This window comes from Osmerus eperlanus, chromosome 22 (genome assembly GCF_963692335.1).
Source record: "Osmerus eperlanus chromosome 22, fOsmEpe2.1, whole genome shotgun sequence".
Lineage (NCBI taxonomy): Eukaryota > Metazoa > Chordata > Actinopteri > Osmeriformes > Osmeridae > Osmerus > Osmerus eperlanus.
The window spans coordinates 9,691,201-9,712,761 of NC_085039.1; the positions used below are offsets into that span (position 1 = coordinate 9,691,201).

At 49.8% G+C, this 21,561-nt stretch overlaps 2 protein-coding genes and 1 non-coding gene across 3 annotated transcripts in view; 1 reads left to right on the forward strand and 2 right to left on the reverse strand.

Annotated features, from left to right (window-relative positions):
- The window catches only part of LOC134008894 (nucleosome-remodeling factor subunit BPTF-like), a 31,594-nt gene extending 18,196 nt beyond the window's left edge, over positions 1–13,398 (reverse strand). Inside the window, exons 1-9 of the mRNA XM_062448480.1 lie at positions 12,385–13,398; positions 9,238–10,060; positions 7,361–7,581; positions 3,940–4,176; positions 3,144–3,335; positions 2,096–2,272; positions 1,406–1,575; positions 640–1,001; positions 407–538 (exon numbers count right to left, since the gene is read on the reverse strand). Of these exons, the coding sequence (XP_062304464.1) occupies positions 407–538; positions 640–1,001; positions 1,406–1,575; positions 2,096–2,272; positions 3,144–3,335; positions 3,940–4,176; positions 7,361–7,581; positions 9,238–10,060; positions 12,385–12,898 (2,828 nt within the window). The 5' untranslated portion in view covers positions 12,899–13,398. The remainder of the gene's footprint in view (positions 1–406; positions 539–639; positions 1,002–1,405; positions 1,576–2,095; positions 2,273–3,143; positions 3,336–3,939; positions 4,177–7,360; positions 7,582–9,237; positions 10,061–12,384) is intronic.
- Positions 13,399–14,005: 607 nt separating this feature from the next.
- On the forward strand, positions 14,006–14,107 carry trnas-aga (transfer RNA serine (anticodon AGA)). The gene is made up of 2 exons: positions 14,006–14,042; positions 14,063–14,107. It is a non-coding gene; the product is annotated as a tRNA-Ser (tRNA).
- Positions 14,108–15,063: 956 nt separating this feature from the next.
- nol11 (nucleolar protein 11) lies at positions 15,064–21,346 on the reverse strand. The gene is made up of 18 exons (XM_062448353.1): positions 21,169–21,346; positions 20,584–20,697; positions 20,435–20,491; positions 20,102–20,250; positions 19,666–19,723; positions 19,401–19,542; positions 18,971–19,171; positions 18,653–18,729; positions 18,389–18,512; positions 18,183–18,274; positions 17,928–17,993; positions 17,564–17,748; positions 17,243–17,368; positions 16,851–17,087; positions 16,540–16,618; positions 16,324–16,416; positions 15,969–16,076; positions 15,064–15,734 (listed from the first exon to the last, which is right to left on the reverse strand). Exons 1-18 carry the CDS (start codon positions 21,313–21,315, stop codon positions 15,621–15,623), a joined length of 2,169 nt encoding a protein of 722 aa, XP_062304337.1. The 5' UTR covers positions 21,316–21,346; the 3' UTR covers positions 15,064–15,620.
- Between the last annotated feature and the right edge of the window lie 215 nt (positions 21,347–21,561).

Genomic DNA, 21,561 nt, shown 5'->3' on the forward strand with positions numbered 1-21,561 from the left:
AGGGCTTGCAGCCCCCGTCCACTCTCTCTCCCCCCCCCCCCCCTCACCCCCAATCTAAATATTATCCTACAAGCTGGGTATGAGCCACTTGATGTGCTGCTGATCAGTACCACACTGGCCAAACATTCTGGGGCTGGGCGTGCAGGGGATGCTGGGTAACGCCACAGGCTCATGAAAGGAGGAGGGAGGCCACGCTCATGAAAGAGACCATGGTTTGGTAGGGTTGACTGTGTGTGTGTGTGATTATGGGGTGGGTATAATGCTGTATTAGTATTAAATAATACTGGACAGCGTAACACTAACAATACCTTTGGAACTAGGAAGAGTTTCCCCATTTCCCCTTCTATAAAACTCCCCTTCAATGTGTGTGTGTGTGTGAGTGAGTGTGTGCGTGTGCGCTTCTCACCTGGTGTGTCCCAGGGCGTCCTTCCAGACAGGCAGCAGAGCCACAGGCTTGATGGCACACTCCAGGATGGCCATGGCCAGGGCAAACTCCCTCGCCTTGCTGCACATCTGCACCGCCTTGATCCAGTTGGTCCTGCGGGGGGGGGGGAAACGACACACAAAGTTCCAGTGAGTCGAACGCCCCCTTGTCGCGGTTAAACAGACCCCACCCGGCATGGCCTCAAAGTGTCCTACCTGTGCGAGGCCCAGTTGGGGTGCATGAAGGGCGCCGGAACGTTGTTCTCCAGCTGGATGATGGTGAGGCGCAGCGTGGAGACGGTCAGCAGCTTGGAGCCGTGGATGGAGCCGTTCCACTTGAAGTCGCCGGCGGGCGTCAGGCAGAACTTGTGCGAGAGGTGGCGGCGCTTGTCGTGGTCCTCGCGGTGCTGGTGCTTGTTGAGGGCCAGCGTGTTGGAGCTGTACTGGTTGTGGTACACCCGGTACTTGCCCTCCTGGCCCAGCTTGAAGTAGTTGGACAGGGTGCCCTTCATCACCACCTCCTTGGAGCCGCGCGTGCTGAGGCGGGACACGTCGCCCTGCTGGTTCACCACCAACACCTGGGGGTTGGGGGGGGCGAGGGAGGGAGGGGTCGTTGATTACTAAAGATTTGGCTGGGCATCGTGTTTGCACGGTGGTGCTTCCCAGTATTTGGGTTTAAGTAGGGAAGCGGGCATTCGGAATTAAAAACAGCTCATTTTTTCGGTTTGGTACACACAAAAAAATGAAACGAATTAAGCGACTAAAGTGTTCCACAACCGGTTTCAGATTCGAATGTCAATATTTGAGAGTCGGGGGGGGGGGGGGGGGGGGGGGGGGGGGGGGGGCTAGGCTTAAGAAGCGGAACACCCCCCCCCCCCCCCACACACACACCCCCCCCACCCACACACACACCCCCCCCCCCCACCCACACACACACCCACCCTCCCCCATAGTTCTAAAGCATCTTGGCGGCCCCCCTCACCTCCTTGCCCTCCTTGAAGCCCTTGTTGGCCTCGTGCACGGCCTCCGCCACCTGCTGGCTCTTCCGCTGACTCAGCTTGCTCTCCGGGTTGCGCAGGCGGGTCACCATGCGCGTGGAGGCCGACGACTTCCCGCCCGGCCCGGCCGTCTCGCCGTTGGCCCTGCCCTCGCCTGGACGTCGACCCCGGGGGGAGAGAGAGAGGTGGAGGATTAGGGGACCGTGTTTGAGGTGATCCATGTAAGCGCACGGTGGGATTTCCGTCGAGCCATTGTTGTGGTTACAAACCAATCCATGACAAGGGAGGATAGGGGTGACAAAGCGTCACACGGGAGGAAGTGATGACTTCAGCCAACTACAATCCTATTTCACGCGTACAGTCCGAAATTGCGTGCGTTTGGGTTGTGTTCAACATTTTGTAGTCTATTCAACGAATGGGAAAATGTGTCCAAACGTTTGACTGGTACATTTACATTTAGTCATTTAGCAGACGCTCTTATCCAGAGCGACTTACAGTAAGTACAGGGACATTCCCCCGAGGCAAGTAGGGTGAAGTGCCTTGCCCAAGGACACAACGTCAGTTGGCATGACCGGGAATCGAACTGGCAACCTTCAGATTACTAGCTCAGCCATCTGACTCCCCCATGGTATGGTACTGTATATATATTGGAGAGGGTGTAGCGTGGGCCAGACCTGGGTCATCCTGGCTGGCGAGGGAGGACTGGGAAGATTTGTCGGCCAGGTCGGGGGGCTCGGGGCCCCGGGGGCCACCCATGCTGCTGTTGCTGTTCTCCTCACTGGTCTGGGGGGGCTGGCTCAAGCCGGGGACGCCCTCTCCACTGGGGAAGCCAGAGTCCGACTCTGCCTTGTCTGTAAAGGGCAGCAAAAAAAGGGATTTAATCAAATACGGTTACACCTTCCTTATTGAGCTTTGTGGTCATTTTTTGGGATGTAGACAAAGCCAATAGAAAGCCCAGCATCTCCCAGGCGTTCAGTTCCCTCCATTTTTACATGGAAACCTCTGGCTCCCTCTAGTGTCAAACTGGATGCGGTGCACATTCTCGACCAACTCACGAAACCAGCAATGGGCTCCCTCAAAGCAAGCCCAACCTCACACAACAAGGCAAGACAAATCAACCACAGAGATGGTGATTGGAGGAGCAGATAGCAGTGAGAAAAACCTAATGTATGGATTTCAATTGGAATCAAACAATATTTCAATAATTTTGGGGGGAAAGCAAAGCTTCCTGTCTAAATGCAGCAGATCCCCAGGAATGCTGACAGGAAATGGTGAACTGCGAAGATGCATGTTTCCTGGCAACGACACAAGTAGATCTCCCAAGGCAAGCTGGATACGGGAGGGCCATTGGCATTTACAGAAGAGCATTAGATGGTCTGCTTATTGATGGACCTATCAAAGCCATGATTCTGCAGCATCAGCAAAAGACACAAAAGCAGGTTCTCGGGGATGCAGCACTTCAGAAAGCATTCGAGCATCAGCAATCCATTTGTTCACATGGGAAAAATGACTGAGAAGCTGTCGCGGCCAATGAAATGAGGGATGCAAATGCAAAACGGCAACTGACGAGAGTGGTGGGGTCCAATAGCAACAAAGTGGGAGGGACAAGACAAGAGGAACACCCATGCACAGGAAGCGGGAACGAAGGGGAACAGACGATGAAGCGAGGCGAGGAGGGGGAGGGTTGATGTTCCACTGACACTATCGAAGCAGTGTCTGTACCTTCCGAGTCCTGCGTGACCTCCATGCTGGTCTGGCCCTCCTCCCCAGTCTCCCCAGAGGCAGCTGGAGGCTCCTGGGGGCCCGATGCCAGGCTAGCGGGCTCTGTGGCAGGCAGGTCTGGAGCCAGGGCCTCAGATTTGGGAACCGCTGAGCTGCTGTTGGCCTCCTGGCCAGCAGAGGGAGCCCCTTCGGCTACGGTGGAATTACAGCAGGATTGCAAATATAGTCTATGATTGGATCTCAAATAAATGATCTTTTCGAATGCCTTTTCTAAACAGCTCTTTCGCACAGTGCAAACAAAGATTCTGGTCTTAGAAATAATCCTAACCTTTTAGGATAAATGCTGGATTTTTTTTTTTACTGGTATTGATTTTGTCTAGCGTTGTTTAAGGAATACTTTTAAGTCGATGAAGTGTCTTACTGACAAATAATTTCCAATTGGTGGGGTGGGGGCCACTAGACCAGCCACCGCAAAGCAGCGATTCTTCCGCTTTTAGGATTCCATTCAGCCTCATAGCACTCATAGCAGTCAAAACAGGACTACAATAGAGATACAGTCCAAGAAGTGATATAGAGGAATTACTGTATATCTGGTGTCATTTGAAATCTGTGCTTGATTGTTCTTGCCTGGCACAAAATGTTAAGCCAAATGTACAGTCCCATAAAGCAAACAGTCCAAGTGTCTGACTAGACTTCAAATCCTAACTGACCCTGGTCTGGAATGAGGAGATTGTTGGAGGGCGGGGGGGTGGGGTGTGTGTGTGGGGGGGGGGGGGGGGGGGGGGGAGAAACGTACCTGGACTGGTGATCCCCTCCTTGGTGCTCTGATCCTGGGGAGGATCATTCTCTCCTGTGGCCTCCTCCTTCACCTTCAGCTCCTCCGGCTCCTCCTTGGGCTGCCCTCCCTCCTTCTCCTCTCCCTCCTCCTCCTTCTCCCTCTCCAGCCGGGCTTTCTGGGCCTCCTCCGCAGCGCGCCTCTTCACCTCCTCCAGCTCCTCCTCCTGCTTGGCCCGCAGGCGCTCCAAGATCTCCTCTGAAAGGGGGCCGGAGGATAAACAGTGGCCAGTTACATTTTTAAAAGGAGGACGTTGGTGGGCGAACCTGGCAACCACGACCTGGCAACCACGACCAGGCAACGACATTCAAGCCAGGCATGGGGAATTACAGGATAGTTGCTTAGAATTTGAAATAATAATCATACCACTATCCCTAAATGGATCCCAATTACAGAAGTATTACACCAACTCTTGCATGACACGTACCCGCATGCGTACATTAGTTTCAAGTGCATGGACTTAACAGCCAGAACGTCCGCAAAACAACCGTGGCTCTGGGTACCAATGCGCAAATGGACAAATTGTATGAATCCCAAATGACCTGAGCCTAGGCAACCCTAGTATAAATTTAGCTGATAACAGACCTTTTTATTTTTCCTCCACCTCAGACCTTAAAACTAGCAAACGGTGCTAAATTTGTATTTCCACGCCTGTCACATCACCACAGGAGCCTAAAAACGACTTGTGTCTGTGAGAGAGGATATCAGGGTCAAGCCGTGTTCAGAGATTGAACTCTACAAAGTTACGATGATGAGCCGCACGGAGGAAACCGCGGAGGGTTTCTAAAGGCCGTGAAATTCCCCTCAAATGAAGGGAAAGGCCTTTGTGCTTTGTGCGATTGTGTGCGAGCGGGTGCTGTTTTTTGAAGCGGCTTCGCTACATAACGTGCAGCTCCTGACTCTGTCACAAACATGTTATTTACCGTGTGGAAGGACAGGGGGAAACGTGACGACAGGGAGGGGGAAGAAAATGGAAGAAAACCCCCTCGGGCGCACGGCTTTGAGGACGCTTCCTCTGTCACTTGTCGCTGGGGACGGTGTGTGTGTGTTGTGGTGTGTGTGTCGGCGGTAAAAGCCTTGAGGGCGGCAGCCTGTCTCGCAGAGGCGGGAGCCAACATGGATGGAGTTTTCAGGACCACAAGAGAAGATCCCGTGCCGAGCAGGTCGTCTGCGCCTCATCGCAGCCGAGCCAAAGACTTGAACTCTGCTCCTTGCCTTCCTCCTTTCTGTCCTTTTCTCTTTCGTCCCCGCTAGGAGCGACGTTCGTCTCGCGACCTTCGCGGCTTCACTCCATCCTTGCCTTCTTAAAATCAATTTAGGTGTCATGTAAGAGGAGAGGGTAACGGGGAAGGAAGCGGTTTAAGACTATTGGACCCCGTCCAAAACAGCCCACACTGTATAGGGGTTTATGTAATAGCTCTGGTACTGGTTTCCTATGGCTCTTCTATCTATGACTGGGGGGTATTCATGGGGACTGGAGAGGAAAGGGGAGGGGGCAGGAAGGGGAAGGGTGTAAGAGGGAGGTAGAGATAGAAGTGAGTGTCTGTGAGAGAGAGAGAGAGAGAGAGAGAGAGAGAGAGAGAGAGAGAGAGAGAGAGATTGCTGTGGGTTGCTGTTGACTGGGCTCTCTGGCCTAAGACAATGAGGCCACCCTCACACACACACACGCGTTAGGCTCAGCTGGACAGGCATGGGTGGCTGGGCCAGAGAGTCAGGGCCATGATGGAGCTACACCCCGGGCTCCTGCAGCACTCGCTGGGAGACGCCCCTCCCTCCTCTCTACACCTCCCCTGTTCTCTTTGACCTCCTTCAGCACTCATCTGTACGGCCACCTCTCTCTCTCTCTCTCTCTCTCTCTCTCTCGTCTCCTGCTTCCTTGAGTGCTTCCCTCCACCCCATTTTCTCACTATCCGTCTTTCTCTATTGTGCAGTACACCTCCAGTATTACACTCTCCCCCAACGGCACTCTCCTCCACCCCTCACTAAAGCGGCACTTTGCCCGCCCACCCCCCGGTGCCTTCCCATGGGTCCTGGCCCTCCTCCCAGTATAATCTGCTAGAGAAGCCCCCCCCCCCCCCCATACACCCTCCCCCCCCCCCGTCCTCCCCCTCGTCCCAGAAGCTGCTATCCCTGCCAGCACAAACCGACAGACTCTGGCCCGGGTGCCAAACAGCCACCTCAGCTGCCCGCTACTTGGTTACCTAGGCACCCAGACAGGGGGGGGGGGGGGGGGGAATCTAGGAATCAGATCTCCTGTAATAACGGGGCGAAGATAGTCCGGCCGTGGCCGAAGCGAGGAGGAAGGGACGAGAGTGCTACGGACGACGCGGCTTAGAGCGACAGGGCTTCCCGGCTGTGTGTCCGTGCATAATCACGGCCATTATACGGCGTGTGCGTGCTCATCATCACTCTTAGATTAACCACCTACAGCAGAGCAGAGTAACAACACGGACGAGAGGAGGACGTGGGTGGGAGGAGACGGCAGCAGGAGAACGGAGAGGAGAGAGGGGAAGGCAGGGAGTGGGATAGAGAGAGGAAGGTAGAGAGGGAGAGAGAGAGAGAGAGTAGAGTGGGGTAGAGAGAGGATGGGAGAGAGGGAGAGAGAGAGGAAGGCAGGGAGTGGGATAGAGAGGAAGGTCGAGAGGGAAAGAGAGGGGAAGGTAGAGGGGGGTAGAGAGAGGATGGTAGAGAGAGAGGGAGAGGGATAGACAGGAAGGTTGAGAGAGAGGGAGGGAAAGGGAGGGAGAAAGGGAGCGAGCGAGAAAGAGAGCAACGTTGACGATCATGATAAAAACACACGCAGAACGTGATTGCGCTCATCTAATAATCTCTCTCTCTCTCTCTCTCTCTCTCTCTCTCTCTCTCTCTCTCTCTCTCTCTCTCCCCCTCTCCCCCTCTCCCCCTCTCCCCCTCTCCCCCTCTCCCCCTCTCCCCCTCTCCAGGTGAAAGACTGGAGATCGAAGACGGCTCGATTCTCCCCAAACCCATCAAGCTGCTTAACATTCCGACGAGGTCAGGTCGCTCTGGACGGCTACGGCGACTGAGGAGGATCAACTGAAAGATGCTTGTTTGCTTTTAACGAGGTCACTCCAGCCGATGCAAGCATGGGGTTAAACCAATTTGGTTTGTTTCCCCCCCCCCCCGAAAGATCAGTGCCGCATCCAGAAAACAACATCCACTTACAGGTCCAATCAGCCAATGCGTCTAGTTATTCCTCTCTAGCGGCTAGTTAAACCAAAAGACAGGAACGGCAGAGGATGGGGAAAAAAAACAACCAATTTTCACATTAAAACCGCCATAAAACAAACAAAGGGTAGTGCATGTCTGCACCGAGGTATCCACGCGTCTACGTGCGTGCGCACGCCCCGGAGCCCCTAGTTACCGTTGGCGGCGGTGAGGAAGCACTTGTTGCCGCCGCGGGCCTTGTTGGTCAGATCCTCGCTGATGTCCATGTGGGCGTGCACCTCGTCCCGCATCTCCTCCAGGGCGCAGTACACGTCCGCCTCCCAGTAGTCCTTGTCCAGGCAGTCGATGAGCTCGGCCAGCTGCACCTTGGTGCTGTAGTACCAGATGGTCTTGTCCTCCTGCTCGCCGTCCTCTTCACTGGAGGGGGGGGGGGGGGTGAAGGGAAGAATGATTAGGAGTGATGAAGGGGTGAGGAGAAAAAGGAGGGGAGAGAGGGAGAGGGAGGGACGAATGATTGGCAGTGATTGAAGGGTGAAGGATGAAAGGGAGGGAGGAGAGGTAGAGGGAAGAATGATCGGGAGGGATTAAAGGGGGAAGGGGAGGGAGGAGGAGGAGGAGGGAGGGAGAGAGAGAGAAAAGGGAGGGAGGAAGGAGGAGGAGGTGACAGGGAAAAGAAGAGGGCAGGAGAGGTAGGGAAGGAGGGAGAATGCATGGGGGGGCAGGAGGAAGTAAGAGGGAGGAGGAGGAAAGGGGTGTAGCAGCAGTATCCAGTTAGACTAACCATCAACACGGCACAGCAGCACATCACAGGTCAACAACAAAAACAACCCCCCCCCCCCCCCCCAAACAACAACATAATCTACAATCAGGTCTTTCTTCTTCTTCCCAAGCTTGATAGGCATACTGTAAGATGCAGAGACACACGCCTTCTCACTGAGAACACGCCTTCTCACTGAGAACAACGGTGCCAGATTCGTAGTGAGCTAATAAAACCGGTAGGCCTGAGCTCCCCCCTCCGGCCCCCCCCCAGAGTAACAGAGAGGAATCTGCATGAGGAGGGCTGTGCTAGCTGATATACGAGCACCGCTATGACGTTCTGACAGCTCTCTGTGCAGTGTGGTCCGGGCCAGCTCTGAGCTGCCCCAGGCGACCATACTATTCTGTCTACTCAGCATCCTCTCAGGGATTTCATATCCTCGATACCGGACACACACACACACACGCGAACACACCAGCCGCGCGCATCTCACGCGCTCCCTTTTACTATCTCCAATGCAAGCCCACCTGAATCCCCCGTACACACAACCTACGAACACACACACACTCACTCTATCTCGCGCACAAGCCCGCCCACAAGCCCACGTACACACACACACACACAACCTATGAACACGCACACACCTTTACAATCCCACACACACACACCGCCAGTCTCCAAGGGGACAGTGAAGATCCATTACACTGCTCCCACAGAGGGCCAATTTGGTGAGTGGGAGAGGCGGAGCGAGGCCCGACTCTAAATCTCATTGTTAAGGTGAGACGTCCGCCTCCGAGGCCCCGCGCGGGACACTGCTGAGCTGGCAGCCCCTCGCCATCTGCGAGCGCTCAAAAAGTCGAACGGCGAAGCTAACACGCTAACGGCTAACACCTGCCCGCCTGGCTGGCGTTATCGCTGCGAGCAGGGGCCGGGGGGGGCCTCCTCTGTGGACTGCGGCCCGTAAAGCACGTTAGCGGTACACTGATCTCCACAGCCATATATGACGCTGGGGTGGATAAAGGATGGTTACATCAGTAAGGAGAGTGCACTTGTCTACTTAGTACTTAGGAGGAGTTTTAGACAGACTTAGAGGTAGAAAACCGACAGCCCAAAAATCCGTGACATTCCATCGGATTTGTTAGAGATTGCAGATTTATAATTATTGACGAATAACTTGGTTTAGGAGTGCCCTGTGCCTTCATATGAAGAGTTTAGGTCTGAAAGCATCTAACAAAGTTAACGCCAATATAAGTCACCGACACATTTCCCCCGAAACGGTTTCCGCTCCCAGCGCTAAAGGCGGCTAGCATACTCACACGACGACGCGCCGGTTGAGGAACCAGTACTTGCGGTGGTGCCGGTCGTAGCCGATGGGCAGCTGGCGGATGTAGGGCTTGCTCTTCTGCGCCTCGGGCACGCAGTCCACCACCCCGGGCACCTTGTGGGCCACGCACACCTCGCACTGCCACTCGTCCTCTGGCACCTCCACCAGTGGCGGCTTGACGCACTCCAGGTGGTATACGGCCGAGCACGTCTCGCAACACAGCAGGTCGCCCAGGCGGTGGCACACGCGGCAGTGGTCGTCGTAGGCGACCACGCCCTCCGACATCAGCTCCTCGCGGGCCAGGTTGGTGGCGAGGAACTGGTCGACCAGGAACTGGAGCACCTTGACCTTGCTCTCCAGGGGTTCGAAGGGGTACTCCTCGCCCTCCTGGCAGGGCAGGACGTGGCGGTACTCGGGGTCGCTCTCGCAGTAGGCGCGCACCACCTCGGGCCAGGTCATGCCGTCCACAAAGTACAAGGTGGAGTTGACGCTGTCCTTGAGGTCGGCCGGGCCGAACGTGGTGTTGGACGTGTCCTCCTCGCGCAGGATGGCCTTGAGCAGCGAGATGTGGGTCTCGGCGAGCAGGGTGCACTGCTCCTGGCCCGCCAGCGCCGCGCAGAAGTCCTCGAAGCGGAACGGCGACAGGCGCAGGACCGAGCCGAAGTTGCGCAGGACCTCGTAGACGGCGGCCACGTTGAGGAGCTGCCCCGCGGGGATGAGCAGGTCCTCCGAGGACTTGGGGAGCTCCAGCGGAGGGACGTCCTTGGCCTCCAGGATGGGCGAGCGGGGGCGGAGAGCACGGCTCCTCCTCCGGCCTGGGATGGAGGGGGACGGATGGATAGAAAAAAGAGGGGAGGGGCGGAGGGATGGAAAAAAGGTTTTTTAATGCACACATTTAAAGGTCAGGCCAAATGAGGTCTGCTTCCAATACGTTTGGCTGAAGACTGTTTGTTACAGCTGAGGTGGAACAGATGGGGAATATTATTGACTATGACTATGACTATTGACTATTATTGAAATGACTAAATGTAATTATTGATTCATTTTGGGTGCATAACTGCATATTAGTTAGCGTGGGAATACCACAAACTTGTACCAGTTGGTTAACGGGGCAGTTTACTCTCCAAGTCTAAAAATCCCATGCAGAACAGGAGGCCTAAACCCCATTACGTGAACAGATATGTTCCATTTCAGAGCGCTTCTACTTGGTATACACACACACACACACACACAACACACTCTGTAAGCTCCCGACCTGAAAAATGTAAACGAAAAAGACAGGGAACTCAAATGCGGACCTGCTAAATCATACGAGCGAGGGCTGTGGCGTAGGGAGTGACATGGTTTCAAAATGGGGTATCAGCGTTAATACAGTCGGTGTGTGTGTGTGTGTACCAGGCCAGCCCAAGGGATGTGGCATTATGAAGACAAACAAGATCCTCTCCCCAGAGCCATGTGCCCCAAGTGAGGAATACGTGTGTACTGTCTTCCTTTGTTACTACCTATGTAAAGTGTGTGTGTGCATGTATGTGTGTGCGTGCGTCAGCTTGTATCCTATGGTAAGACCGAGAGTGTAGAAGTGTGTGGGTGTGCATGAATATCTCTGGTTGCGTATATTGGTGCATAGGTGTGTGTATGTGTTTGTGTGTGTGTGTGATTCTAGGTCGTATGAAAGGTACACAAAGCCCCTCTCTGCTGCTGTTCACATGGCTGGGAAACCTATTTGAGGTACAGGGTTATGTGTGTAATCTTCCTGGACTACTTAACTATGCATTGAAGGGCAGTGGAGTGGATGGAATCATAATTCAAGAAAAAAGCAGTCTTGTGTGGTCTTGAAATATGTTAAGTATGTTTAGTGCATGCTAAATTAGGGCACACCCTATGAGTTACATTCAGGTAATAAGTAAGTGTAATAGGACTTCACGAGATGATAACTATTGATTACAGTGGGAAAAATACTAATTGGCAAAATTAGGCTTTCATCAAGAAATGGGTGTCTTCTACATTTTGAGGATTTAAAAAAAGAATATATATTTTACATGTCTTTATGGTGCACATGCATGGTGAATCTACGACTCAAGCAATACTAACCAAAAAGCCAAAAGAAGAATATTTCCAAGTTATCTTTGCAGTCCAACGCTAGGATTGATTAACTGTCACAATGAGTCACGAACGTCAATGTCCTGACATTATGTAACAGATACGCCAATTGATTTTAAAGACTAGTTTAGAAACTATAAATATGCATAATTCCATTCAGGGGTGATTGATCTACCTCGTTCATTTGATACCCATGAAATGGATTACTATGGTTACGGTACAACTTTGTACGTAATATTATAATGAGTTCAGCCTGCAACAGGTGAAATTAGAGCGCCTCTTTTCAAAACAAAGGCCGCGCGAAGTCCTGTCAAGCTCATTTGGTCTGCATTACACAACTGTACATCTTAGTAGTGATCCATGCAGTTGTTACAATGTCTAACTAACCCTAACTAAGTTCAAGGGTTGTGCATTTGCAATATTTATGCTTTAATAACTCAATTCCTGTTTAAATACAATTTATATATGTATGTAAGCAGATAACTCATGGAACGTTATGATTAATAACACACGCACCGTTGTTAAAATAGCTCAAATGTATTAACAGAAGTAATATAGTTAGATAGTGTGACCTGAAATGCAAAATACAGCACCACACACAATATATTTAGAGGGTAATTTAAGATGAATGAATGGACAGTTGCAACATGTTTCATAAAACACTCGCAACCTCTGTGAATGACACCACATGAAAATATTGCTTGCACGAGGAAAACAGTGCAATAACCGTTAACTGAAAATAATTAATTAATTGATACAATCAATCATTAAACATTGAAGCTTGGGAAAAAAGCAAGGGTTGATGCTAATCTATCAAAATGCAGAACATATGCGAGGTTATTGTGGTGTCCAGTGTGCACGATCTAGCAAGCGATCACTGGAGCTCGGTAAACAAAGGCCTGTTTCTGAGTGCAATCTCCATTTTGAACAATGCAGCTTGCTCTCCAAATGGAGTAAATATACACTCTACCATTTCTGTTTGCTTTTGGAAAGCCTCATAAATTGCTTCTCCAAAGTAGGCATATGCAAGCTGACCTACCTGGAGTACTACCGTGCGTGCTATGGCTCCGAAAGCTGCTCTCTGTACAGTAGCTCGCATCATCCTCGTCCGGTAATTCTTCCAGATAATCGGACTCGTTGTCTACGGCCTCCTCTTCGAAATCTGACGATCGGTTCTCGTGTAAAAGTTCGTCCTCCTCCGATCTCAAACTAATATTATCCTCATCTTCGTCGCTATTGTCATCGTAAACCACCTTAGTCTGGGGCCGTCTCCCCCTGCTGCCGCGACCACCTCTCGAACCTCTGCCTCTTCCCCTGCCTCTGCCCCGCGATGTCGTCGTTGCTCCAACTTTCCTCCGACCCCTGGACGAGTGGAAGTTGTCCCTGTTGGAAATATCTGTATCGATATCCACCGAACCTCGGCCCCGGCCCCGTCCTCGACCCCTTCCCCGTCCACGCATACCTCTACGGCCACCTCTAGAACCGCGAACTGGCCCGGGGGAAACATCCCGCATCAGTGCCTGTTTGGGCGGCCTTCCTCTTCTCCCCCTCATTGTAGCAAAGAATGTATTATTTTCGGCTTCAATTTCGGCGCTCAAGTAGCCCACGCAAACCCGAGAAAACGGGTACCGTAGGAATGCTTAACCAATGTTGTGACCGTTCAAATTCTTCCCATCAAGCCCCGGACTCAATTTCAGCTAGAATGCTCAAACCGAATGGCCGGTGTCCCGCTTTAGGTCGCCTGCAGTCGCCATTTTTCTTCGCATCTCTCCCTCCACTGAAAACAGACAGCAGCAGGCCCTGTATGGAGGTCACGTGACTACTATTCTACAATGGATGCAATAGCCCTGTTAGTTCAGAAAATTAGTTATCCATGCAAACACGAAGCCCCTATGATTGTTTATTAGAGTCCACTTGAATTGCCAATTCATGATAATATAAAAAAACAACGAGATATATACAGAGCAACAGCGGCGTACATTTTCGCTCTGACGTCGTCGTCGTTGTTGAAGCGAGGAAGGCAAGAAGATAAGCATACGTCCGACATTGAGAACAGCAGTTTCATGAAACAAAATTATTGTAAGTCGATGAATTCTCGGTTCCAGTGCATTTTATTCGACCATACACAATATATAAATCCAATATTTGGTAACAATGCAATTTTGTAATTCTAGATATTCATGATAATTATAAATTAATAAATCCGACATACATTTAGCATTTGAGTTACTGATGTACCTATATTATTGATACATATATGTATAATGTATAATATTTATTTGTAGACCTAGTGCATGTCAATAATGAATGGCAAATATTAGCCATTCTTTATTAGTCTACTTTGTAATCAGTATTCACAACACCAAATAAATTAAAATAAAAAGCGCGTGGCCAAGTGATCAACACTTTGCATTTATTCTTTATTGTTACTGGCTTCGTATAGAAGTTTATGTAAGATTCATACATTCGTCATCAATAAGCGAAGTTGTTACAAGTGCAAAAATATAATATAAATATTCTCATAATTAGGGCAATTCACTTGCATAACATTAACAAACTTCCATCTCAATAATCTGAAATCAGAAATAACTATCCAATATTTAAATAACTATGTGGATGTCATGATGATTTGTCCAGAGAAAACCCTATGATGCTATCAAGTTGTCGTGGCCGAGTGGTTAAGGCGATGGACTAGAAGCTATGGCGTTGAACTAGAAATCCATTGGGATCTTCCCGCGCAGGTTCGAATCCTGCCGACAACGATTCGCTTTTTAATTTTACAAGAACTGTGGATGAATATTTTCCCGCCATCTTCCTATTAAGAAAACAAAGTACAATAACATAGTTTCTCTGTTCCTGCAGAATAGAATTTAGAACCATATTCATCTGAAAAATACGGAGCCCCTGAAGGGACCTGTGAAAAAAATAAAATAAGGAAACTATCCAGTCCGAAACTCGTCGGACGATATATTTTTTTTAATAAGAACTGGTTATTTGCACAAAATATTTCAAGTTTACGTTCCATTTATATTTACAGGTATGGCTACATCGTAATTAGCGGGGCCTGCTCCTCTACATAACCCTTTGGTAAATATAAGTGTTGTCAACGTTGCAAATTGTGATGTGTGTATCATAAAAGAACGCCAACATGTTTAAAAAGTCCCGTTTACCAAAACAGTTAGGCCTAAATGTAGCCTACGTACATTTAAGTGAAACGATAATCTTCGCTCTGATTTACTAGGGCCCATATGATCGGCTAGTGTTAGGCCTATAACATTTATATAAATAGGCTACAAGTCAATAATAAAACAGTAGCAGACATGTAAATGATACAAGTGTCTTTAATAAAGTCAATGAAGTAACAATGCTCTCCACACACAGGAAACTGGAACGCCTCCGGACGAGAAAGTTTCCTTTTAGAAGCTATGGCGTTGGACTAGAAATCCATTGGGATCTTCCAGCGCAGGTTCGAATCCTGCCGACTACGATTCGTTTTCGTTTTCATTAAGAACTGTGGATGAATATTTTCCCGCCATCTTCCTATTGAGAAAACACAGCATAATCATATATAGTTTCTCTGTTACTGCAGAATATAATTTAAAACTATATTCATCTGAAAAATACAGAGCCCCTGAAGGGATCTGTGAAAAAGGGGCTCCGTAGAAATACTAATTAAAAACAATAAATAACAGTAGTATAGAAAGGCAAGAGACAAGGATATTTTGCACAGAAAGGTATTTTTTTTTATAAAATACTGTCACATGAAAACAATTAACTTCTTGGGATTATGCAACACCATTTGCATCTAGAATTGGCATCTAGAAAATGTGACACAATTCACTGAGATGGGCAGATTTACAATTATTCATAATACACAGCTGGTTTATGTATCCCGTTTGTAGTTTTAGACATCATTATGTTCAAGGGAAAGTTCAAGATTACATCTGAAGAAGACTCAAGATTACATTGGAAGATGTCTATATTTTGCTGCATAATTAATCTCTGCAGACAGTACTAAAAATACACTTTGGATACATTTGACAGGCAAGGTCAGGACACCTAGTTATAGCGGTTTGCATGTCAGCAAAGTCTCAAATCACAAACAGCCCACATTATGGACTCCAAACAAGTCCCCTAACATGGACTGCCTTGAAAATCTTACACCAAAAGACAACATCGGGATTCAGTCATAACCGCTGTAAGATACACTGGCTGTGGGAGAAGATCAACCATGTTGAGTTTCAGTTAATAACAAAATCTGTACACATCATTAGTCTAAAACAACTCGATGACTTCGATGGCGTACTGGCCCACGTCTTTGGACTGCTTCATCTTCTGCAGCTCCTCCAGGCTGCCCTCCATCTTCCCCAACTCTGAGAACAGCCTCACCTGGAACAGAGACACAAGCTGCAGTTTCATTCAGGAAGCGTTCAGATACGATGGAAACAAAATGGCCAACGAGGCACACTTTGGCACTTTCAGACCACAGCGTACCAAAGGGAACCATCTGACAGGATCATGCAAATTAGATTTTTTTTTTCTAAACGCATGAACCCTCACGCTATCCTAATTATGGTAACCCAGGGGTATCATACTGCCGGTTTCATGTAGGTCGGTTTTTACCTGATTCTTGACGAATTTCTGAAGGTCGATGAGGAGCCCCTTGCATTCTGGGGCCATGACCAAGACGGTGAAATGAGAGTCTAACAGCAAACACACCCAGTCCATGATCTAGAGAGAAAACCAGTATCACACACATCAATATATTTACATTTACATTTAGCAGATGCTCTTATCCAGAGCGACTTACAGTAAGTACAGGGACATTCCCGAGGCAAGTAGGGTGAAGTGCCTTGCCCAAGGACACAACGTCATTTGACACGGCTGGGAATCGAACTGGCAACCTTCAGATTACTAGCCCGATTCCCTAACCGCTCAGCCACCTGACGGAAGGTGAGAAAGAATAACCATTCCAAACCTGTGACATCGTCGGCGATCTCAATCCCGGCGTTTGTGTGTATAAATCTTGAGAGTATTTCATATAGAGGAACTGGAGGTACTGGAGGAAGAGCTAGGTGGAAGGGGAATCAACACAACATAACCGTTTGACTTTGAAACGATATCCACGATGAATTTCCTGAGCTGCGTTCCAATGTGGACCACCGCCGACAAGAACGTTTCCGGATTTACTCACCACGACTTCCTGCGAGGAGAGGTCTTTAAGATGTGGGAGCAGGAAGCCGTCACTGTATGCCGTCTGCAGGACCTCATTTCTACAGAGGCTTAGTTAAGACACAAACACCACAACAGAGCACTCTATAACGACCCATTCAACGACAAGGCCTGGCGTTCGCATACACGACGAGTCAACAACTTGAGGAAGTCACGTTTACAAAAAAAAGGGAAATCGCATACTTTTTTTTGTAAACGTGACTTCCTCAAGTTAGAGGAAATACGAGGAATATAACCACGCTTTGTTACATCTGATAGCTCCGTGGAGGATACAGGAGCACAGCCTTGTGCAGCCCCACAGGGCTGCTCTCCCTGGGGGGCTGGCCGTCCTTCCCCTCCTCGGGCCTGGTCTGGCCACTGGGGGGCACGTCACAGCTGTCCTCCTCGTACAGGGCGGGGCTGAAGCCGTTCTGCTGCGCCCCCGGACCCCGCCCGGAGGCCACCAGGCCCTCCATGAAGGAGACGCTGTCTGGCTCCAGGCTCACCATCTCGGCATCACCGTCGGGGACACTGGGGGGGGGGGGGGGGGGGGGGCGTACGTTTAATCCTGCAAATTTTAACACTGTGGGACTAATAAAGGATGATCTTATCTTTACACCAAGTTTTATTGAAAATATCCATAACCGTATCACGACACGTTGAGCGACAGGGGGGTGAAAGGTCACCTGAGGAAGGTCTTGAGGCAGGCGCAGGTGACCGCCTCGGGGATGTCTCGGAAGAGCTGCAGGCACAGCTGGCAGAGGAAGTAGTCCTTCTTCTCCAGGGCCAGCAGCAGGAGGTCGGGACACAGACTGGAGGGTTCAAAGGTCACGGTTAACATTGAGAGCCGTACACCCCCAGAGTGCAAGGATACTGAACGTCATTCCACGGAACAAACCCTGGTCCTGGCAATGCTAGCATACTAGCTTTGGGAAATCTAACCTTCCCATGCTGCAGATTCTACCACATTGTGCCAGCCTTGCCCCTTCCCCCCCTCCCCCCCTCACCTGTGGCAGAGGCACTGTGTGTGCACCAGCTGAGCCAGGGTGGTGGGTGTGTAGAAGGCAGGCTCCGCCAGGCAGCGTACCACCAGGTGGCAGGCCAGCGTGCCCAGGGAGGGCTGCAGGTCCTGGGCATCGGCCCTGGAGAGAAGAGCCTCCACCTCCCTCTGGACCTCCGTCACTGGGGCGGTCTGAAAGGAATGAGGCAAGGCAGTTCTAATCGTCAGCCACAGCCTGTTACTGAGTATCCAGTGCATGATTTACTTTTTACTTTTCTACGAGATGTAAGAAAGGATTTCTGTGAGAATCCTGTCAGTATAGTTTGGAGCGGAGGAGATGTTTGGAGGCCTTTCAACCCTGAATCAGCTACCTTGATAAGCTCCAGCACTTGGTCGACAGTCAGAGAGGGTGCGGATTGGCTCTTCCTCGTCAGCCTCTGCGTGGGACGGACCAATAGAACAGATCGGTGGAGTCAGGACAACCCTTCAGCCAAAATAAATTCCTCGTCTGTGCGAACTTTCATGGCGAATAAAAAAACCCTTTTCTGATTTCTGATAATAATCTGCAGCGATCCACCAGTTACAGCTTGGCAGAGGAAATGTGGTTCCTGGACGGCTTAACTTACCCCCTTCCTTGTCTCCATCCCTCTGCCAGGCTGGGCCTGGTCTCCATGAAGGAGGGAACTCCAAGACAGCACCATGCCTGAAGGTCTGGGCTCTGAGAATGAGGACAACATGTTACTCCAGGTTTCTTCTGTTTGTCGAGTTAAAGACCTTGCCCAAGCAGATAGATGCTGAGGTTGGAAAGGTGTGTGTGTGTGTGTGTTCTTGCCTGCTTCTCCAGTCTGTTTCAGTTTCCCCAGAACTGAGGCCAAGCAGGACTTCTGACACTCGTAGGGAATGACTGAGAGCGTTTTCCCATGTGGGATAAACAGCTTTCCGGAATAACACCACAGCTAGGAGGAGGAGGGATAGAGGAAAAAAATCTGAAAATTCACTATCTTGATTTGGTTGAGGCACTAACATAATGGCGTAACCACGTGATTTGATAACCATGAGATGTGACTTGTTTGTCCGGACGGGCGTTTTATGCTACCTGTCCGTAGATTCTGCCAGTCATCTCCTTGCCTGCTTGGAGCGTTTGAAAATGTGTATTCCAGATGCAGAGGAAATCTGTGTAACCAAGGAGACAAGCACCATTCATCATTCTAAGCATTAAAGCGAGAAAATTCCATCAGAGACAACACAAGATGGCAATAAACCTCCCAATCAATCTCATTCTCATTTTTTTTTTTACGCGGACACGCACAACATTTGTAACACTTCCAAGTTTGTTGGAAGCATTCAGACAAGTCCAGTTCAAATCTCTGGGGTCAGACCCTGAGACAGTTCCCACGGGGGTCTGTGTGTTTACCTCTCCCGGCCCCTGCGGAGGGGTGAGGGACCCCCACCACCGCGACGTGGGCCTCGTCCAGGGACACGGCCGAGGCGGCCCCCAGCTGGCCCTCCCCCACAGGCAGCCTCAGGAGCAGGCTACGAGGCAGCGCCTGGGGCCCCTCGGACTCCACCGGTCTCCGTAGCGCCACCACACTCTGGTACACACACCCGTTAGGGTCTGGAGGAGAGATGGAGGGGAGGGAGGGTTGGTTGAGAGAGAGGTCGCTGGAAGTCGTTAAAGAGGGGCGTTATAACAACTGAGGTTGGATCAGACAACACCGGCCCTGCGTCTAAAACTGCCGTCTTGCGTAAATAACCGTGTTTAACACATCATCTATAATGTCAGGCACAAACGCCCAGACACACTGTCTACTTGGCTGTGTTAAGGAGAGCCGTGTGAGACGTACACAGACAGAGCAGGCTGATGTGTGCGTCCCGGACGGAGGCAGAGTAGCTCAGAGGTAACAGTCCCAGGTCTTCTCTCTCCAGTGTGTATTTCTGTAAGGTGTTTGGGTTCAGCCTCTGGACATAGAGGACCTGCTGCCCTCGCTGTGAGGGGGACAAAAACACAAGACCAAACATTGACCACGTCACGGTCGAGACTCACGGGCTATTCCATACACGGCTGTTCTTCATCGAGCACGGCACGCTACTGTTTAAAACGCCACCGACCTGTTCTGTGGTGAAGAGGACAAATCGCTGTTGCTTGACCACGATGCTAGTGCTCCACCTGCAGGGACATGAAGACGATGCCAACGTTAGTGGAAACGGTGTAACCATCACACACTGTTGTTTCTGTTGGGTCACGTCGATTGTGTAGCTGAACACTACAATGATTGGCTGTTTGCGTGTCACTGGTGGCACACTATTATCATCAAGTGATGTGCTGTTTACGAGCCAGGGAGGGAGCCCGCTTGGGGTGCGTTCACAACCAAACATGTACGTGTTCGTTACGTGCTCTCCCGGCGTTTTGAATTTGATGCATTTAAATGTTAGCTATCGAACATTCTATCTGCCAATTCCCTTATTGCTGTTGATGAAGTCTTTATCGAGGTACGCATCGTTTTATCTCCCAGGCACAATGTGCATGATAAAACAAATATCTGACCTTATGACCTCCTCGTCTGTAAGGACCTCCTCGATGGCCTGTTGAGGGGCAGAGAGGAGGGCATCCAGGAGCCTGACCCCCCCTCGCTGGAACAGGACCACAGGCTCCCCCTCGGGGCCCGAGTGGATCCTCCACACATCTGCAGTTACCTGAAGAACACACCGGAAAAAGACAAAACATCAACATGGCTCGCAGAGCAACGGAAACTGAGAATTGGTCTAATGACACTGGAGAGCTCAAGTCGATTTACTATTTACTATTAAATGAGAGTAGTTTGGTGAATGACAAGTAGTAACTAGGATGAGATTTGTATTTGAGTCTTAACATACTTACAGTTGCTTTGAATGCTTTGTCTAAGTGTATGTCATCATCTTTCCAAACTCTGATAACCTAAATCGAAAATATAGACCACGTTAAAGTTGCTAAAAGCTTGACAAAATGTTTAGATTATTAAAAGTATTTACTCTTCCAGTGTGCCTTACTTTGTTGTCTGAGACTCCAACATACTCCTTGTTGTGCGTGTTGTAAACCGTAGAACAGGTTAGAGTCTGACCCTGTTTCACCGTCCAGCTACCCAGTGGCTTTTGATCGGAAACCTGTCAGAATAAGTTGTGTTATCTTCTGAGAAAGACGACTTCGCATAACGGTCACTGTCAGTTTGATTTACAAATTGACTATGATCTTAAAGTATAACAATGGCAATTATGTTCATTCTAGCCACCTAGTTATTTGGAACTAAATAAGAAAGGCAATGTTACGGCTGCCACCTACCTACTACTAGTATGCAATCATTCTGTTTACACTTTGTGAAGATCTGACACATTTAGCTAATGCTTTTAGAGCTACTATTGATGCCTTAATACATACTGAGCGCCTCCCTTAGGAACACAGAAGAAAACTACAGCTGCCCGTGATTGGCAAGGCTCTATTTCGAAATAAGTAGTTTTCTAGGCTTGCTAGTCTACCTAGCTAGCTACTGTACAGCCCCATGCAATGGACACACGAGTGAGCCTGGTGGCACCGGCAGCATGTTGTAGGTTTAGCATTTATCGCTTCTCAAACAATACCTTGAACAAAGTGACATTTCTCGTCGAGTCGGTGACCACAACATGGTCGCTGTCTCCATCCAATTCAATTCCCTGAATTCCAGAATCGGAAGCATTTTGTGCATGTACAAGTCCGCACAACGTGAATCCCTCATACAGCGTAGCCATGCTGGATGAAGAAAACGGAAATCACATATCTCGCGAGGCTTACGGAGGCCTACCATAAAGTTAAACAGAATTCTTGTCAAACCTTTCTTACAGCGCCCCGATGTGGTCAGAGGGAAAATGTAATCTCAACAAATCTGTATGACCACGATTGATTTTCATCAAAGCCATGGCTCTGATTTTCATGTTGCAATGTCATGTTTCGACTTCTTTAATACAACCTACTAATCCCAACGAGAACAAACACGA

Excerpts from the sequence above, each read along its gene's own strand:
- nol11 (XM_062448353.1), bottom strand. The coding sequence starts at position 21,315 with ATGGCTACGCTGTATGAGGGATTCACGTTGTGCGGACTTGTACATGCA. Across the intron at positions 20,492-20,583 it reads TTGGAGTCTCAGACAACAAA|GTTATCAGAGTTTGGAAAGA; the intron begins GTAAGGCACACT and ends TTTTCGATTTAG. Across the intron at positions 16,077-16,323 it reads GATCGCCGACGATGTCACAG|ATCATGGACTGGGTGTGTTT; the intron begins GTTTGGAATGGT and ends TTTTCTCTCTAG.